Raw genomic sequence first — 19043 nt, 5'->3', positions numbered from 1 at the left:
ACACGCCATTACGTATGGCGTGTTCTATTTTCTTCTATTTTGCAGCTACTGGACTCAGGTAAGAAATTTGGGCTGCTTAAACACGCCATACGTAATGGCGTGTTTTGTTCTCAAGACACGCCATTACGTATGGCGTGTTTCCTTTGATAATATTTCTCAGCTTCTGTCTTTGATTAGTTTTTTGGACTGCCTAAACACGCCATTACGTATGGCGTGTTCATTGAAGTAAACACGCCAATACGTATGGCGTGTTTAAGCCTCCTACAGGCTCGTCAAAAACGAGCCTACGTGGACACCATTTCGATAATTGTTTTCAAAACCGACCCAAAACGACAATTCTTTTATTTTTGAGCATTATTTCAAAAACGGACTCCAGATTCTATGGCTCTTTATTAGCACCAATACTCTTGTTTCGTTCGTGAGATTAGATTAAGAGATTGTATTATTCTCCATTATGAGTAATCATTACAAGTCACTAACTCATACATCATCCCAATTAGAAAAGGAAGATCATAGCAACCAACAGTTGAAATGAACTTTACTTTTAAAACACGAGTAAACTCATTAAAAAACTTTTAAAAATTTGTTTAATTGGAAAGTATTCAATATAATCGAGCCAAGACAAACGACTTTTTCTTTGTCGCAGACAAGCTAGTGTTAGGGAATAATTGTATTCTATTCTACCATTATTATTCAATTGTTATTCACAAAAAAAAAAAAAAAAAAAATATTTGTGGAATAAATTGTTGACAAAATATCAAATAGGCATGCTATAAAGTATAGACTATGTTACTCCGATATTTCTGATTTTTCCATGTACTGTGTCTGATACTCGACACTTGGACAAAGATATGATATTTCAACACCTCATTTTAAGTCAAATATGCATATTTTTCATAAAAATGGCCGATCCAACAACTGAACACGCGCCTGTCTCGAATACTTTAAAACGAGTTTGTGCAACATAAACTATAGACATTTAACTGACATACCTGATGGCTTGATGCTTCATACTCATCTAATGTACATATGAATCGAAAATCAAGGACTTCAATGAAAATTAGATTGCTAGATATAATGTTTAGTTTAGATTTTAGAATTACTAAATACATACGTAATACTTAAAATATGAGACGTGAGAGCCAATACATTCATGATCAACATAAATTTAAAATCTTAAAAGCTTACTCATACATATAAAGTTATTCGTGATTTTTTTATCAAAAAAATAAAACTTGGAAGAGTAGTTAAAACTAATACGATGTATAAAATCTTTAAAACCTAGGTTAAGACACTATAAAATAGACACTATAAACACCGAAGTGGCTTGGGTCTAGTGGTGTCCGGGTGTGCCGTAAGGTACTTTCCTCAAACTTTGAGGTCCCGAGTTCGACGCCCTAGACGGGAGCACTGAGGTATTGCACGGTGGCCCTTTGGGTCTGTTAAACGGGGTGCCGGCTTTCCGTGCTGTCTCGTATTCCCGAGGTTTGGGCTCGCCGGACTCTCCTTATGATCTCTGGTGTAAAGACACTCGTCATAGTTCTGACTAGGCGGATCCAATAAGGTTTGAAAGGAAAGTCATTTCCCTTGCTTGCAAAAAAAAAAAAATAGTATGTTAACTTTCTAAATGGTTTGATTATCAATTTATACCAGTGGACAACGATGGAGTTAAGGAAGTTAACAAGGGCATTTTAAAAAAAATTGTAAGATTTTTTCCAAATTTTATTAGTATACCTTATATCATTACCTGTTCAACCTAAGGGTGTTAACGAGCCGAGTCGAGCCCGAGCTTGGCCTTGCTCGGCTTGTGCTCAAGAACCAAAACCCGAGCTCGAGCCGATCTCGAACTTACCCGAGCTTGAAAAAAAATGTGCTCGTTATAAAGCTTGCGAGCTTTAACGCGAGCTCGAGCCAAATTCGAGCCCAAATCGAGCCTATATAAAATTGTTGATTTTTAATTTTTTTTTCTTTTGATATTTTCAATAACAAGGCTCGAAGTTTATAAGTAAAAATATTTGGCAAATCGGCGAGACATTTGATATGTGTGATACAAAAATATAATCATGATAAAATATTTTTATAAAATATGAACAATATCTTATGTAATCACACAAGTTCGAGCCGCTCGCGAGCTTTTCGAGTCGAGCCACCCTTTGCTCAGCTTGACTCGTTAAGTTCTCGTGCCGAGCCCGAGCCCGAGTCGAGCTTTGACCGAGCTTTGACCGAGCCGATCTCGAGTAGCTCGCGAGCTGTCTCGTCTCATTAACAACCCTAGTTCAACCCCTTTGAAAAAAGTTCATTCACCAAAGCTCAAATCTTAACTCCACCATTGATATACACCCTAAATGCGAATGTTCAAAACCGTCTAAGTTGGTATCTATCTAAATCTAAAAAAACTAAAACCATGGGCTATGAATTTGGACCATGTGTCCCTTTTTTTTTTTTCAAAAAAAATAAAAAATTGTGTGGTTATTTTTGAATTTATCTATACAATGGTGCACTTACTAAATATAATGTCCCTATCAAGTCATTAAAGGTCCATTTGCGCATGTAAATCCAATGGAGTTTGGTGATTGGGTTAAGCCGAAAAATATTAAAGTGTCGGGAATCGACTTTGAAAAGTATCGCCATTAGTCTTAAAGTAATCGTAACTAAAGCTTGTTTCACACGTAATAAACCGTGGTCTTGTCCTAGTACCTTTTACGAAGTTTTGTTAAAATACATTTGATTTTGGACTTCTAGATGATATATTAAATTACGTATTATCGGAATTACTTACGAGTATATAATCACTCTTGTAATCACGGACGAATTTAGAACTAAATCAGCGATAGGACCGAGTTTGTGTTGATTGTATCTATTTTATTTTGTTTTCTGAAAATTTAACATATTTACTGTCTAAAAAAGTTGTAAATAATTTAAGAAATCTCAATTCTTATGTTGAGAGGGTTTCATTTACAATATGCTGATTAATTTGTTTACATAGTTTGAATTTGGACTCTATTTTCTTTGAAATACAATAAGTTATAGGAGAATTATCATGCTAGAAAACGATAATTTAGTCCAGATCATGGACTGATAGGTCTATGCCTTGTTTTGTTGTGTCCATCCCCTATTTACTAAAAGAATAGGCGAAGCTCCAACTTTTCTCGCCTAAAACATATTTTCTAAAATAGTGCTTGATATTTTTAACATACACTATAGGTATGGACATGATAGGTTTATAATAAATGGATATAATCTTTTGTATTTAAATATTCATAACATTCAATATTTCACATTATGCACAAATTTATCTCCGATCTTTCTATGATAAAAAAAAATTCCGTTTTTTTCAAAGAACTTTATGATAAAATTTCATTGACTTTTTATGATAAAAAGTTGCTCTAAAAAATATGTTATTAGTAAATACTCCCTCCAATTCAATCCAAACTACTCACTCACTTTTTAAAGTCAACCTTGTTAAATTTTGACATCGATTATATTTAATCACTTTTTTAAACTTTATACGTAAAATTGACATATTTACGTTTATTATAAAAAGAAGTTTTGAAAAATTATAATTTCGACATAAAAAAGTAATATATAAATAAAGAAAAACGTTGTTAAAGTGTCGCTTCATAGACCGTGAAAAGTCAAATGGGTAGTTTGGGTTGGGTTGGAGGGAATATTTGTTAAAAATTCATTGACTCTTTATGATCAAAAATTACCACTAAAATACCGCAAAAAAAAAAAATTACCACTAAAAAATATGTTATTAGTAAATATTTGTAAATTAACATCATTAATTTCTCAGTAAAAAAAAAAACTTTCAGAAAAATACTCATTTAATTACTTCTTACGATTTTAATTTTTATATCTAATCAAAATACAATGAGTAGCTAAACAAGAAAACTAAATGAAACTTTATAAATACCGTGCATACATTACACGGGGTCAATAATAATATGTATATATAGAAGTTAACCTATAAATATAAAAACTGAATTTGTGACATAGTGCACTGATGCACATTTATTACCAAATTGTACTTAGACCATCCCCAAGCAAGGTCACCGACTGGGTCGTGACCTTGCCGGGTCACGCTAATGACTCCTTAAACTAGGATTAAGGAGATGATTTTGGTGACCTTGAGTAACTGAGGGGCACCAGGTGACCTTGAATAGGGAAGGTGGTGAATGTTGGTGACCCGATAGGTGGCAGTCCCTCATTGGTTGAAAACAAAAAAAAGGACAACAATAAAAAAAAAGGACGAAAGGAATCCTTGAAAGCTTTGCTACTGCTGCACATCTTGTCTCCCAAAAGGAGAAGAAAATAATAAAGATAAAACAACAATTATATAGTAAAACACAATAAAATAAAATATGAGCATATCCAATATGATTTTATTTTTTAATTAGCTACAAAATGAACTTAGTTTTGACATAATTTGAGCAACTTTTTTTTTTTTCTAGATCTGGCGAAAATAAACCCAAATCGATCAACCTTCATAAAAAAAATGATCAACTTTCATCAATCTGGCGAAAATAATCACTTTCATTTGAAGAAATTGCCCTCATCAGTAACTCAGAAAATAAACTCAGAAAATAAACCCTAAATCTACCGAAAATGATCGAAAAAATTAATCCCAAATCGAAAAAAATGATCTTTATTTGTAAATCGAAAATAAATAAAGGCGATTAAAGTTTATTTGTAAATCGAAAGCCGAAAATAGGTTTATATAAATTGAAAATCGAAAATAATCCCAAATCAAAGAAATCGAAAATCAAAAATAATCCCAAATCGAGGAAAAATGTGGTGATTCAGATTCCAAAAGAAAAGATCGGATATTGATGGGTATTTATCGGTGCATGCAAGTGTAAGGTTGAAGATGAAGATTTTTTGGGGGAAAAAATTAACGGATTATTTGTGTTTGGGGGAGGAGAGTAATTATTTATTGGAGTAAAAGAGTTGAACTTGTTTGGGGGTGGTGGGTTAACACGTCAAATGTTTTTTTTTTTTTTTGCCTAATATTCCAAATTATAAAAAATGGTTAATAATGGTTAAAAACAAATGTAAATAATTTATTGAGACGGAGGGAGTATTTTATTAAAATATTTACGGAATACAAAATTAGAAAATTAACTTATTTATAAAAATAATTTGTTACTAAATACTCCCTCTATTTTTCTATATATGACTTTCTCATATTTCGAGACACACACTTTTCTCTTCAATATCTCTCAAATTATATGATTAAATATAGTGATATGTATACTCATATGAAAGAATTTTTCATAAGGAATTTAATGGTATAATTTTTATAATTTTTTACCAAATATATTTTTGTAAATATTAAAGTCAAAGACTCGTCTCGAAAAAGCAAAACGTCATATATTAAAAAATAGAGGGAGTAGTAATTAAAAAAAAGTTAAGAGAGAGGTTTTGGTGGAATAAAGAATGTGGGAAATGATTGAAAATGTTGGAAAGTGGAAAATGATTGGGTTGGTGACCTAGGTCGTGACCTTGGCAGGAGGATGAAAGTGGGTCAAGATAAATAAGATGGGATTAAGGCCTAAAACGTTGGTGACCCAGTTAGCGTGACCTTCTGCTTGGGGATGGTCTTATGTTCCAAATATCGAGTATTCTTTAGTTTAATTATTTTTTTATGACAAATTGTCAAGTACTTGTATTTGAGAATAACTGTACTTTTTTATATTGATGTACAAAAATCGAAGCATAGAAACCGGTGTAACTTTCTTGTTTCACAAATTCTCATTTTAGATAGACAATATCCGTCTTAAATTTAAGACGGTCAAGTATTATAATAGCATAAAAGTAGAATGCAATGGCAATAGCAAAAGATTTGTTTAATGTATATAAGACCGTTTTATGTATCCTTAAGACGAATATCTGTGTCTTAAACAACACCTATTGTTGTTGTTTTACCTACGAGTTGCGAATCATGGGTGAAAACACAATAATTTAGTATAGTTTCTAATGCAAGTTGTGCATGCTTGCTTGGCTGCTTTGACAAATAGTATTGCTGACTTTTGAGTATGGCCGTGGGATTATTTGTAATTTTGACCATATTAATCCTAGAGGAGCCACCTAATTTCTTTCTTATAGAGGTCAAACAAAACTTCCATCATCTAACTATCTTCAACTTGAACACTTATTATAAGAATAATTAACCTTTTAATCAATTGAAAAGTTTTTGACCCTTGTAATAACTACTTCTTCCATTCAACTCCACTCTACCACTTTCTTTTTTCACGTTTGTCAACGCGTGTTTTACGAGTTAAATATCGTTAGCTACGTATTTGCAAAAAATATAAAAGTTAGATATTTTTAATATACTCGTAAAGACGAATCAAATAAGATCCCACATGAATATATTTCCACTTACGTATCCAGAGAAAATCGAAATTAAACACACAATTGTGAATAGTGTACAAAAGTGAAATAGGTAGAGTGGAGTTGAATTGAGGAAGTATCTTATTTACCAACAATGCATATAAAAGACATTTTTTTTGTTTTTTTTATAAAGGAGCTACAAGAGTAACATGTTGTTGGCGGGATTTGTTTAGTCATAAGTATCACAGCTATTATGACTTTATTAGTTATATGCTAGCTGACATCTGTTCATACGAAAGATTTTGAGACTACGTATATGATAGTTTGAGTGGTGATTTATGTCCCATTCTCCCATACAATAATACTGACCTTCATTTAGTTACTCAGTACTCTCCATAATCTTGTAGAGTATGATGCATTTTATTTGATAAGAAAATATATCAGATACATTTACTTTCATAAATATTAAAGAGAAAAAACAATTCTTATAATTTTTATTTTTTATTCATTTACAAAAATTGCATATGCTTGAATTGAAAACATAACACAAAACAATAACTAATACATCCTCAATTATATTGAGTTGTTTACATTTGCTTTTTGTGTTAGTTTTTACTCCGTAGGAGAGCTTAAAATAGATGGAGACATGTTGTAAATTGTTTTATAAGAGATCACAATGGTAAAGTCGTTTTGTTGGGAGCAAAAAAGTGCGGATCCAATAGTATCCTTGTTGCGGAAGCTCTCGCTTTAAAAGAAGGTATTTTAGCAGCTAAATACTTAGGAATCTCAAAGTTAATTGTGGAGGGTGATAATTTATATGTTATTAACTCAATTCGAGGTACTTGGCAAATTCATTGTGAAATTTCTAGTATTACCAAGGATGTGAAATTAGACCTTCATTTTTTCAATGAAGTGATAATTAAACATTACTTTCGTGAAGCCAACAAGGTTGCCGACTTCATGGCTTCTATTGGACATTCATGTTCCAACTCTTTCGAGGTGGTTTGATAGCCGGTGGCTTCAACTTACCTCCCTCATTCGAAAGGATGAGATAGGTTGGTCCTACCCTAGAGGATCAACCTAGTTTTCTCACCTAATCAAAAAAAAAATGTTGTAAATTGTCTAAAAAGTAAAAAGGTGAGCTTTGATTAACTAAAACTAAGGTCATTTACAAGTTCATAAATTGTCCAAAAGTAAAAACATAACAATCAAATGAAACACCCCAAAACGTAATATCTAAACAACTCAATGAAATGGAGGAAATATAATAAATCCTGAAGTTACCTATACAAGTACACGATCTATATAAAACCATCGTACATGTTACTGCGCAAAATTTTCCGATTAAGAACCTCATAACTCGTAAATCCTCCAATCGATTTAGGTAAGAGTGTAAGACGAACAAAAAAAGTATATGAGAGACATAAGTTAAAACGTTTTTAAACAAAACCCGCTTGCTATCCCAAAACTCCCAATCCACGACTTTAATTTAAGTAAAGAACATCCCTGTTGCATCAATTCTTTGTTAGCTCCACGTCTCTTCCTTCTCTAGCTCTCTCTATACATCTACCATTCTACCAGTAGATAAACACCCAATAACATCTTCAACTTTAACTCAATTTCCAAACTAAATAAAACACAGATTTAGATAACAAAACAAAAACACATACACAAATCAAACAAATATAAATAAAACACAAACATTTCTCTTATTAATTGCCATGCCATTTTGTCTTAATCATAATCATAGTACTAATTACAATAATCTAGAGAGAGAAAATGAAGAACATAAGTTTCCTTTCTTCACTAATTCATCACCTTCAATCACAATAATATGAGAAACAATCCAAATACACATAAAGTTTCAATCTTTCTGCAGTCTTTTTGAGGTGGGTTTATTAATTCAATCCATTATTTTGTTCTAATTCTTGTTAATTATTATAAAAAAAAGGTTGGATTTTTCTGATTAGGTAGATCTAATTTGACCCAATTGCTGTTTTTGTTTAAGAGATTTGGGATTTTCTTGTTAATTTAGAGAAATTTTAGGTTCTTTTTTTAATTGGGTGTGTGATTATTTGATCTGAATTTGAGAGATCTGCCTCCTGTTTTTGGTTTATTATCTGGGTATTTGAATTGGGTTTTCATATAATTTTATTGGGTTTTCAATGTTTGCATTGGTTGTACATCTGACCCCCTTACCTCGCAATTTGCGAGAGCTATTGAGGCACTGGGGTAATGTTGTTATCGTTGTTGTTTAATTGGTATTCTAGCATTTCCCTAAAGAAAGTAACTGAAAGAATTGATTTTTTGTTCATGATGGGTACAGGGAATTTTTTAATGTCAATTTGGTGGAAGAAAGCATAGAGATGAAGAATTCTTACAGCTCCAAATTTGATTACTAATTGTAGATTGGTAAGTTCTCTTCTTTATTTGTCTGATTTTTATTTGTTTCTTCTCAAATGATGAATGGTAGATTGATTATACTCATATGCATTGAACTTGTCAATTTAATAGGTATTTTTGGCAATTTGGGCAACTCAATTTGCTGTATGTGTTTACTCATTGATTCATTGTATAGAGAATATCGGATTGATTTCGATTGGATTGGATTTGATTTGATTGGATTGGATTGGATTTGGGTATTGGATTAAATAAGGATTTGTTTGCTGTAAATTGGTGTTGTTACCCTCATTGGGTTGAATAAGCTTAGAAATGTTGGAAGGAAGATCCTCCTTGATTTCAAGAGCATTACCGAGCTCTTGTGAGCAAGAAACGAAGTGGACTTATATGGCTTACCGAGTTGAAGTCGAAAATTCCAATGGAAAACGTCAATTGGAGCTCAATCTTGAAGAGGAAGAAGGGTTTAGGAAAGCATCTCGGGGGTGTGACCGTGAGGAAATACTTTCTAGAGATGAGTTTGATAGACTTTCATTAACTCTTGCTACTCCTGTAGATCATACTAATAATAGCCAAAGTCAAGCTGATGAACAAGCTGACATGGATTGCTTAATAAACCCTATAGGCCGTGATATGACTATTAATTGTCTCCTCAGTTGCTCGAGGGTCAATTATGGTTCAATTGCCTCTTTGAACCGAAGTTTCCGCTCTTTGATAAAAAGCGGTGACATGTATAAATTAAGGAGGCAAAATAATGTGATCGAGCATTGGGTTTACTTTTCTTGCCGCCTCCTTGAATGGGTGGCATTCGATCCGACTAGTCGACGTTGGATGCAATTGCCTAGGATGAATTCCAACGAATGCTTTATGTGTTCAGATAAGGAGTCTCTGGCTGTTGGCACCGAACTTCTTGTCTTTGGGAAGGATTTAATGTCCCATGTGATATACAAGTACAGTATCTTAACTAATTCATGGTCATCTGGCATGAGCATGAATTTTCCGAGATGTTTATTTGGGTCTGCTAGTCTTGGTAAGATTGCGATCTTTGCTGGGGGTTGTGATTCATCTGGGAACATCCTTAGTTCGGCTGAACTTTATGATTCCGAGAATCATACTTGGGTTACTCTTCCTAGTATGATTAAACCAAGAAAGATGTGTTCAGGCTTTTTTATGGACGGAAAGTTCTATGTGATCGGTGGGATTGGGGGTAATGATACTAGGATTTTAACTTGTGGCGAAGAGTTTGACCTGAAGACGAGGACGTGGAAAGAGATTCCCGACATGTCTCCCGGGAAATATCCCGCAAACTACGCCCCCTCCCCAGCCGAGGCCCCACCACTGATTGCTGTTGTAGATAACCAGTTGTATGCTGCTGACTATGCTGACATGGAGGTGAAAAAGTATAATAAAAAAACTAGGTCTTGGGCCGTTATTGGGAGGTTACCTGAATGCGCCGGTTCAATGAATGGGTGGGGTCTAGCCTTTAGGGCTTGTGGCAAGCGTGTGATTGTTATTGGTGGACTCAGGGGTCATGGGGGAGGAGTCATAGAGGTTAACTCGTGGGTCCCTAGCGAGGGTCCTCCTGAATGGCGCATGCTAGGAAAGATCCAGTCCGGAAGCTTTGTCTATAATTGCGCAGTGATGGGGTGCTAAGGTATTCGGGTCAACGACTACTCATTCAAGACATGTTTTGTCCATGAGCAGAGAAATTGATGCTGATGGGTAATTTTTCGCGTTGCTTATTTTTTTTTTCTTAATTTTTTTGCTTTGGTGGGGATGACAAGAGGGGGAAGTTCTGATTTTTACTCGAGATTCATTTGAATTGTTTCTCTTAGGAGGTTTTGGGGGGTGTCCTCCCTTTAATTTCAGAGGATAAATATTTCTTCCAATTTGTTCTCGCCCTCCGTGGTTGATTAATTAAGAAAAAAACTCGACCAGACATCGTTGTGTAGCACAGAAACAGATTTCAATAATTTTAACATTTGAGAAGGTTTATTAAAATCACATTTTATAGCCTTTTTTTTGTCACATCTATATATACGAGTTTCCTGATCTTTATTACTGTGCCATTGTCGCAGGGAAAAAAAATCAATTATTATATCTTGATTCTTAATTATTGTATTATTGATTTTGTTATGCTCACTGTTCTGTTCCGAGTTTCAACCCTATTTTTTCTCGCTTCTAGCTGTTGCGTATATTATTACTCTATACCAATGTGTTCTTTTTGAAAATTCATTTCTAGTTTTGTGCGAATTCTTTGACGTTCTGGAGAATTCTATTATGCTTGCAAATTTGCGATATGTGGTGTCCGATGAAACGTGTGTATAAACCGATTGGTATTCCTTTTCACCATTTAGGAATAACAAGTACTCCTATGTGCTGGTGTCATGTGCATATGTTCTTAGTTAGTTTTGGGACTTTTGCTCAATTATTTGTGTGGATATTCTTGGGAAAATAGCATATGCTGTTTTCGGTACCGGCCTAACATATTAGCTTTTGGAATGGTATTTTTGGTACTGAATTCCTCCTACCTTTTGGTTTGTTACTCCACTCATAATGTCACTTCTCCTACCGAACTACACGTGACAAACGAGTCATTTGGGTTAGGTGCAAGTCGGATCATTTTAGTTATGTACTTAAATTCGGTTTTGGTATTTTTCAGTTATGTTGTTTCTGTCATTTCTGGTGAGTTTTCATGGAATTCCGGTCATATTATCTTTTATAATATCATCTATTCTAAAAATTCGAGGTAAATAAGTACGGGTAGCTCTCAGCAAGTCGAACATTGATGGTTTTGATTGATTGTAGATGGTTTGGTTCCTCTATGATTGGTGAAAGTCGAACACAGAAGTAGTACTAGGACAGCTGACCTTTTGGGAAAGACCCATGTCGCACCCCTACTAAAGTTGCATACTTCGTATCAATTAGCTTAGTTGATAAAGTTATTGGTCATATGCTCGTTTTTACGACTTAGGTTCGTTATTGGTTAGCGCCTTATTCGGCTTCTGTTTACACCAAAAGGTAACCAAAAGCTGGTCTCTCTTGTGACGGAGGAAGTGTGACATTTTTTTTGCTAAAAAGTAACCATCTACAATTCTCAGGTATCAGGATTATATTTTATCATAAAATAGTCACATTTTTCCGTCACAGAGAATTTACGGAAAACCAAAGAGAGTGGTGTTGGTTGCAGTGTTGTGGCTTTTTGTGGAGTTTGCGTACAAAATAATCAGAGGGGTTGTTTTTCTAGAATTAGTACAGAATTAGGTGCAGTGAAAATGACAGAAGTTGAGATTTTCCTACTTTTGACTAAAATATCATTATAATTTATTTAATAAATTATTAATCTAAGTACAAACACACTGTCATACTGTCATGTAGATCAGTAAGATAGATTCAAACTAAATTGTACTATGACTAGTAACCAATAGCAGTTCCTGAACGTGCTCTTGTTTCTCTTCTGTTAATTGTCAAACGTCAATGGTATCTACTTTTGGTTGTTTACTTTTTTGACTCGCTTCTTAATAATTGGATACTACTCCCTCACAACTCCAGTCACCAGTCATTTTTTTAAGTTTGTTTGAGATATGTTATGTAACACGGAAATTGTCGGTTTATAGTTAAAACGGGTTAAGTAGTACTTGCTTAAATGAATGTGACAAAAGTATAATCCGAAATAACAAAAGTTTGTCTGTCTATTTAATAGTGTAGTACTTAACTCGTTTTATCGGTAAAATAAAAAGAGATATTTCTGTCTTAGGCGCTTTTTTTTGGGATCAAACTTATAAGATCTCGAATCGAATCAACTTATAAGATCTCGAATCAATCGAATCAACTTATAGGATCTAAACTTAATCGAACTTATAGGATCTCGAACTTAATCAACTTATAGGATCTCGAACTTAATCGAACTTATAGGATCTCGAACTAAACTTATAGGATCTCGAATCAACTTATAGGATCTCGAATCGAACTTAAATTAAGTGAGTATAAGATCTCGAATCGAACTTATAGGATCTGAACTAAATCAACTTATAGGATCTCGAATCAACTTATAGGATCTCGAATCGAATCAAAATTATAGGATCTCGAATCGAATCGAACTTACATGATCCGAATCGAACTTATAGGATCTCGAATCGAATCGAATCGAACTTATAGGATCTGAAGTTAACTTAAATTAAGTGACTTGAAGTCCAAAAAGAATGCGCCTTAGAGGAGACTGATTAGGGAAAATATAAAAAATGAGAAAGCAATTTGGATTGTGAAGATACAACAACATCAGTCTATATATATATATATATATATATATATATATATATATATATATATATATATATATATACATACTTAAAACAGATACATAAAGAAATAACCGAGATATTCAAATAAAGGAAAGGTAAAGGAGTAATCAAGAGGATTTATGACAAAAAGGAGTATTAAACTATTAGCATTTTCGTCATTCAGGTTGACATTTCGTCACAAGCTAAAGAGAGGGTAAGATGTGACCATTTAAGACGAAAATGTAACTATTTTTAGATAAAAAGTTACCAGAACAATTTTCTAAAGTTATAACAATTTGTCATTAAAATGGTCACATTTTATCGTTAAAATAACGATATTTAACCCGTTTTAAGCTTGGGACTAAAAATATCCGTCTTCAATGAAAATTGGTGATTTTCTTAACATGCAGGCAACAATAATCATGATGATCTTCAAAATCTTTATAACATGGTTGCTCTTGGTTGAGGCCTTGATTCAGTACTAAAGCTGTACATCATCTCAGAAATTACCAACCCTAAATTAGTGGGGTTACCTTAAAGTTTTGGCCTAAAACCAATGCTTCCTCTCAAAGCTACGTCCCTCATACGGAGTATGAACCACTCTTGCACGGCCTAGGTTCAAGGGTAGCCCTTATCCAGTCCAACCATCAAGACTATATTTTAACGCAATGGGAATTGAAACCCATGAGGCCATGACTTCATGGCCGGAACTCGGAAGGTCGATTCTTTACCATTAGGACCAACTCTTGTTGGCGAGAAGAAAGTCGTCGATATACATAACTAACCGTTTTTTTTATAATATGAATGTATGATCATATTCACATATATTTATTCTGGTTTTGGGAGTATTTAGTAACTAAGTTTAGCTAATAAAAAACGTCTAAAAAAATCGTTGAATACATAACTAATAATGTTTATCATAATACGATATATTACGATAATTAAAACATATCGAAGTTGAGTAACTCCTTACAAATAGTCGAAAAAAAATGGAGATGTATTTTCTTTTTGTGCCACTCGAACTCCTTTCACGCTCATATTGTAAGCCCGTCTTCTAAGATACCCAATGCATAGTTTTGAAACATACAATAGTAAGGCTACAATGTCGATAATATGTGTAGCTGAAGACATGCGTAGGAACCAGAGATTCACCAATGACCGTAAACAATGACCGCCTTGCAGATCTCGTTCTCAGTCTTCTTGGTTGCATCTGTCATCCTTCAACGGTATGTTTTCTTTTTATCTTCAGTGAATGCTTGAGTTGCCGGGTCAGCGAGGCTTGGCAACCGGGAAACACTACCCTTGCCTTTCTGGGCATTGGGTCCTATCACTTCAATCATGTATTTCCATCCGTCTATGGGTCTCCTCCTGCTAAATATGTGTGTCTTAATGAAACTTGCTATCTGCAAATATGCATACGAGGAGGCACGATTAGAATAGTCCTCGATAATCATTAGATGTTTAACCTATTATAAGAGAGTATTTACGATACAAGGATAAATAGATGTGATGAATGCGCTTTTCCACTGATCACGCTGATATATGAGTTTATGTACCTACCTGAAACTTGCAAAATGCCATTCGACGCTCAAATTCCTGCAAAAGGATGTCTTCCTCTCTCTGAGACATTTCCCATACACTGCCATCTTCGGCTTTGGTCAATGATTCCCAGCCATCAGGCTTATTCTTAAACTCAGAAGTGCTAGGGACTTTCGGGTTATTTATATCGTTGCTAGGAGAGTCGAATATCCTGCAATTACATACTTAGGTAAGAACCTGCTGCCAAACACTTCGTATAACTTCAGACGAGTAAACACAGTCTCCAAGAAAAGAAAGAGAGATATGATACACAATAACAGATTCAACAGAACAGTATACTACAATCTTAAACAAAACAGGTGCTGAATACACCAAGATAAAATCAAAACTCAAGCACATTTTCACCTACCCAATTCCTCGAAAATGTGTTCATGTACACCTTTTCTTTTAGAAGAGAGGCCAGGGCAGGTTCCATGGCTATAGAACGAGTCAACGAGTGACACTCATGTCTTGGACATCATGAAATAACCATTACTTACCTTCAATTGATAATAAGAGTATAGCACCAACATTAAACTATTGGAGACTCAAAAAAGGTTGTTTGCAGAGTATATTGCTAAACCAAACCATACATATTCTAAGATGCACAGCAAACTACGGACTACAATTCGAATTAGGCATTTCAAACTAACTTCAACTTAGTCATCATCTCAGCTAGCCCACCTCATCTCATTTGACTATTTGATTTCTCACACATCATTTGATTTTCTCCCACCTATTATTTTCATTTTAGTCTAACCCAAACAAAGACAACATCACTGTCATCTCCCCTTGCTTTACCCTTTCTTGCTTCCCTTACCTTCCGAATTCGCAGATAAAAGCGCATAAATATGTATGGTCATTCATGTCCAAATGTGAAAATATCAATTATCGAGCATCAGATGATAAGAAAATGCCACTAAGGTTATAATTGAAAGAGAATATCCCATCTAGCAAAGAATTGACTTCAAATAGTAGGCAAATGTCTTCCAAATCCTTATAAGTCCTAACAATTCATGTAGAAGCTCAAACAATCGAAACAACCCGTGACAAGCAATCGAAGGCACACAGAATCGACACATCCCTAATAATAGAAAACAACCCATGATAATCCAAAATACCCAGTTCATGAATTAAAATTGAAAAGTGAATCTCTCTAAAATAGAACTCAGAACAAAAGCTTCTGCAGAAATCAAAACTAATAGTTAGGGCTGAAAAATATTTGGGGCAAACTCTTAATGCAATGTAGTAAATTGAGAAAAAGCTTAAAAATTCTAACTAAAATTTTAAAATTATTAATCCTCTCGGAGGGTGCACCCTGCTAGCTCCTTAATTCCGCCGCTACTACTCTGTCAAACATTTTAAGCAAGCATTTGGTGCACACCAAAAATGAACAATCGAACTAATCAAACAACAGCACAATACATAGAAAGAAGCCCAACAAACATACTAAGAGAAACTATCAACCAACGTTTCAATATCATCCGTATCACCAGAAACACTCAATTTAACTTCTTGAAAGCTCAATTACCCTAAATTTGTTTAGAACGACTCAACGAGCGACATTTATGCCTTTGGACATCATGAAACGTTAGGAGCCATAGCTACTGACGTCATTAATAACCAAACTATTAACGAAATAGCCATGATTGTCTAAGCTTCAAAGAATCATAATAAGAGAATAGCATCAACACAAATGACGAAATCATCAGACTCTAACTAAAAGGTCTTTTCACAAAGCATAGCTAAACTAAACCATACGCATGATATGAAGCACAACAACTCCCGACAACAATCTGAATTAGGCTTTCTAAACTATCCTCAATCTAGTTATCATCTCGGCCAGCCCATCTCATCCAACTATCTGATCTCTACACCACACCACTCGATTTTCTCCCCGCCTATTATCTTCCTTTCCCTCTAAAACAAACAAATACAAATTTACTGCTGTCTCCTCCCTCTTTGCTTTACCATTTCGTCCTTCAATTCTCTACCCTCTCATATTCGCAGCCAAAAGCACATAAATTACTATTGTTATTTATTTCCCAAATAGTAAACTTATCAATCATTTCAAGTCAGAAAAAAAGCATTTACCACGGATGTTATAATTTCAGAGTACATACAAAATAGCAATGAATTAGCTTCAAACAGTAGCCAAAAATCTTTGTGATCGTCTAAGTCATAGCAATTCCACACATTCAACTAGTAACAGCTTCCAGCATGAGAGGCTAAACACACGTACAAGCTCAAATTAATATCTCATCCCTCTCACACAATCCAAACAACCCGTAGCAAGCAATGGAAAGCATACACAATCAAAGCATTCCTAGTAATAGAAAACAACCCATGATTCCATGAATCAAAATTGAAAGCTCAATATCTCTAGAACCGAAGTTCAAACAAACCCTTCTCCGGAAACCAAGATTTATAGCTAGGGATGAAAAAAAATTGGAGGCAAACTAGTATGCAATAAAGAAAACTAGAGCACTAGATTTTGAAATTGTTCATTGTCTCTGAGGGCACCCCTGATTGCCCCTTGATTCCCGCGCTACTACTTTATCAGACATTTCAAGCAAGCATTTGGTGTGCACGCCAAAAACGAACAATCGAATTAATCAAACACAACAGCACAATACATAGGTGGCAGCCTAACAAACATACTAAGGGGGTGTTTGGTTCGCGCGTGGGTATGGGTTTGGAATCAGGAATCATACCCGGGTGGTATGGGTTTGGAACTTGATTCCACATACCATGTGTTTGTTTCAATTTTGGGTGGAATGAGATCGAACTTCATGAAAGTTGAAAAAATCTAAAATACAACATTAAAAATATTTATTTTTTATACTAAAAAATCATGAAAATGAAGAGTTGATCAAATAAATGAAAAAAAAAATTCATTTAAAATGTTCCATTTAAGGTTTTTTCATGTTTTTTGGTTTTTTTACTTGATACCCATGGGTATCAATCTCATACCCACCTCCCCCTTGGGTATGAGAAACCCATACCTCATGGGTTTGAGGTATGGGTATGAAACCTAGATTTTTGCCAAACAAACACTTGGTATGGGTTTGGCTCATTCCAAACCCATACCTCATACCTTTATGAGTTGAACCAAACACCCCCTAAGAGCAACAATGACGCAACTTTTCTAGATCATCGGTACCACATGAAACACTCAATTTAGCTTCTTGAAAGCTCAATTACCCTTAACAAAAGTCGGAGCAAACTTTCCTCTCTCAGACATTTCATCAAGCACATGGCGTGCACCCCAAAACTTACCTTTTTTTTTTTAAGTTTACGGCGAAGATATTCTAATCAAAGCTAAACAAATGATCAAGACGGAGAACCTATTAATCGAACACAATACCACAACAGAAATAAAGCATAGTACTAATCAAAGGTAAACAAATGATGGAGAGACGAAAATAGAAAGAAGCCCGAAACACATACTCAGAACAACTATCAAGCAATTTATCAAGATCATCAGCACCACCATCAACACCCAATTTAGCTTCCTGTATCTTATCAATCTCATGAGCCCAAAGAGAAGCATGAATCCTTTGTTTCTTCAATCGATAATCCTTCTGAACATTCTCCAAACTATACAATCCACCATTATTTCCATCCTTATTATCACCATCTTCATCGTTCTTCCCTCTTTGCCCTTGCCTTGGCTTTCGCTGTCGCCTTTCGTCCCAATTCTCGTTCATGTCGGATATAAACGCCGTCGTATCGGGGTCGGCGTCTGGGGGTAGTGAAACGACGTCGTTGGGGGTGACGGAATCCCATGGTGCGGTGGTTATGGAGGTTGGGGAGGTGTCGTCCGGGAGCCAGGCGGTTTCCCAGGCGTCGTTCCAGGTGTCGGAGTTGGGGTTATTGTTGTTGCTGGTGGAGAAGTGGCGGAGGATGGTGGTTGTTGAGGCGGAGATGCGGTGGTGGAAGGGAGATGTTGCGGCGGCGATGCGGTGGAGCATTTTTGTTTGTGGAAAGGTCGAAGTGTGAAGTGTCGGGTGATGAGAGTCGAGAGAGTTTTTAGGAGTAGAAGTTTAATTAGTGTTGACTGTTCAGTATTTTTTTTTTTCTTTTTTTGACTACAATGACGGTTCAGTACTTGAGGAGGAGGAAACTAGGAATGCTTGGGTTAAACATGAGTCGGGTTAATCATGCGCAAAGACGCGGTATTTTTAACTAGTGTTAATCCCAATCTAAAATAGCGTGGGGGTTTTAATGTGGTTCACGAATAATAGATTTTATTTACTCGTATGTAAAATGTATTAGTAGTAGTGTTAATCCCGCGTAAAACTGCAGTATTTTTATGGGTAATGTTAAATACAGCCCTTAGGAAGGGCTGTATTTAAGCATTTAATACCTTCTATATAAGGTATTAACTTAGGAATTAAGAATTAGGAGTAGATTACACATTACTCAATGCAATTAATACAAATATTAAGG

The 19043-nt window shown here is 34.9% G+C and overlaps 2 protein-coding genes across 2 annotated transcripts; one reads left to right on the top strand and one right to left on the bottom strand.

Annotated features, from left to right (window-relative positions):
• Positions 1-7852: 7852 nt before the first annotated feature.
• On the top strand, positions 7853-10749 carry LOC141644161 (F-box/kelch-repeat protein SKIP11). The gene is made up of 3 exons (XM_074453634.1): positions 7853-8225; positions 8663-8748; positions 8851-10749. Exon 3 carries the CDS (start codon positions 9049-9051, stop codon positions 10384-10386), a length of 1338 nt encoding a protein of 445 aa, XP_074309735.1. The 5' UTR covers positions 7853-8225; positions 8663-8748; positions 8851-9048; the 3' UTR covers positions 10387-10749.
• A 3177-nt stretch (positions 10750-13926) lies between these two features.
• Positions 13927-18679, bottom strand: LOC141644160 (protein GAMETE CELL DEFECTIVE 1, mitochondrial). The gene is made up of 3 exons (XM_074453633.1): positions 18042-18679; positions 14574-14763; positions 13927-14416 (listed from the first exon to the last, which is right to left on the bottom strand). The coding sequence occupies exons 1-3, from the start codon at positions 18563-18565 to the stop codon at positions 14234-14236; spliced, it is 897 nt and encodes a 298-aa protein (XP_074309734.1). The 5' UTR covers positions 18566-18679; the 3' UTR covers positions 13927-14233.
• Positions 18680-19043: the final 364 nt, after the last annotated feature.

This window comes from Silene latifolia, chromosome 2 (genome assembly GCF_048544455.1).
Source record: "Silene latifolia isolate original U9 population chromosome 2, ASM4854445v1, whole genome shotgun sequence".
NCBI classification, from domain to species: Eukaryota; Viridiplantae; Streptophyta; class Magnoliopsida; order Caryophyllales; family Caryophyllaceae; genus Silene; species Silene latifolia.
The sequence above is the reverse complement of the archived record's forward strand: the minus strand, read 5'-3'. Positions and strand labels throughout refer to the sequence as shown.

Bases quoted from the DNA above. Each gene is read 5' to 3' on its own strand.
- LOC141644161 (XM_074453634.1), top strand. From the start codon at position 9,049: ATGTTGGAAGGAAGATCCTCCTTGATTTCAAGAGCATTACCGAGCTCT.
- LOC141644160 (XM_074453633.1), bottom strand. From the start codon at position 18,565: ATGCTCCACCGCATCGCCGCCGCAACATCTCCCTTCCACCACCGCATC. The intron at 14,764-18,041 runs GTATGTGTTTCG...ATGTAATTGCAG, and splicing joins TTGCTTGATAGTTGTTCTGA to GATATTCGACTCTCCTAGCA. The intron at 14,417-14,573 runs GTAGGTACATAA...GCATATTTGCAG, and splicing joins TGGCATTTTGCAAGTTTCAG to ATAGCAAGTTTCATTAAGAC.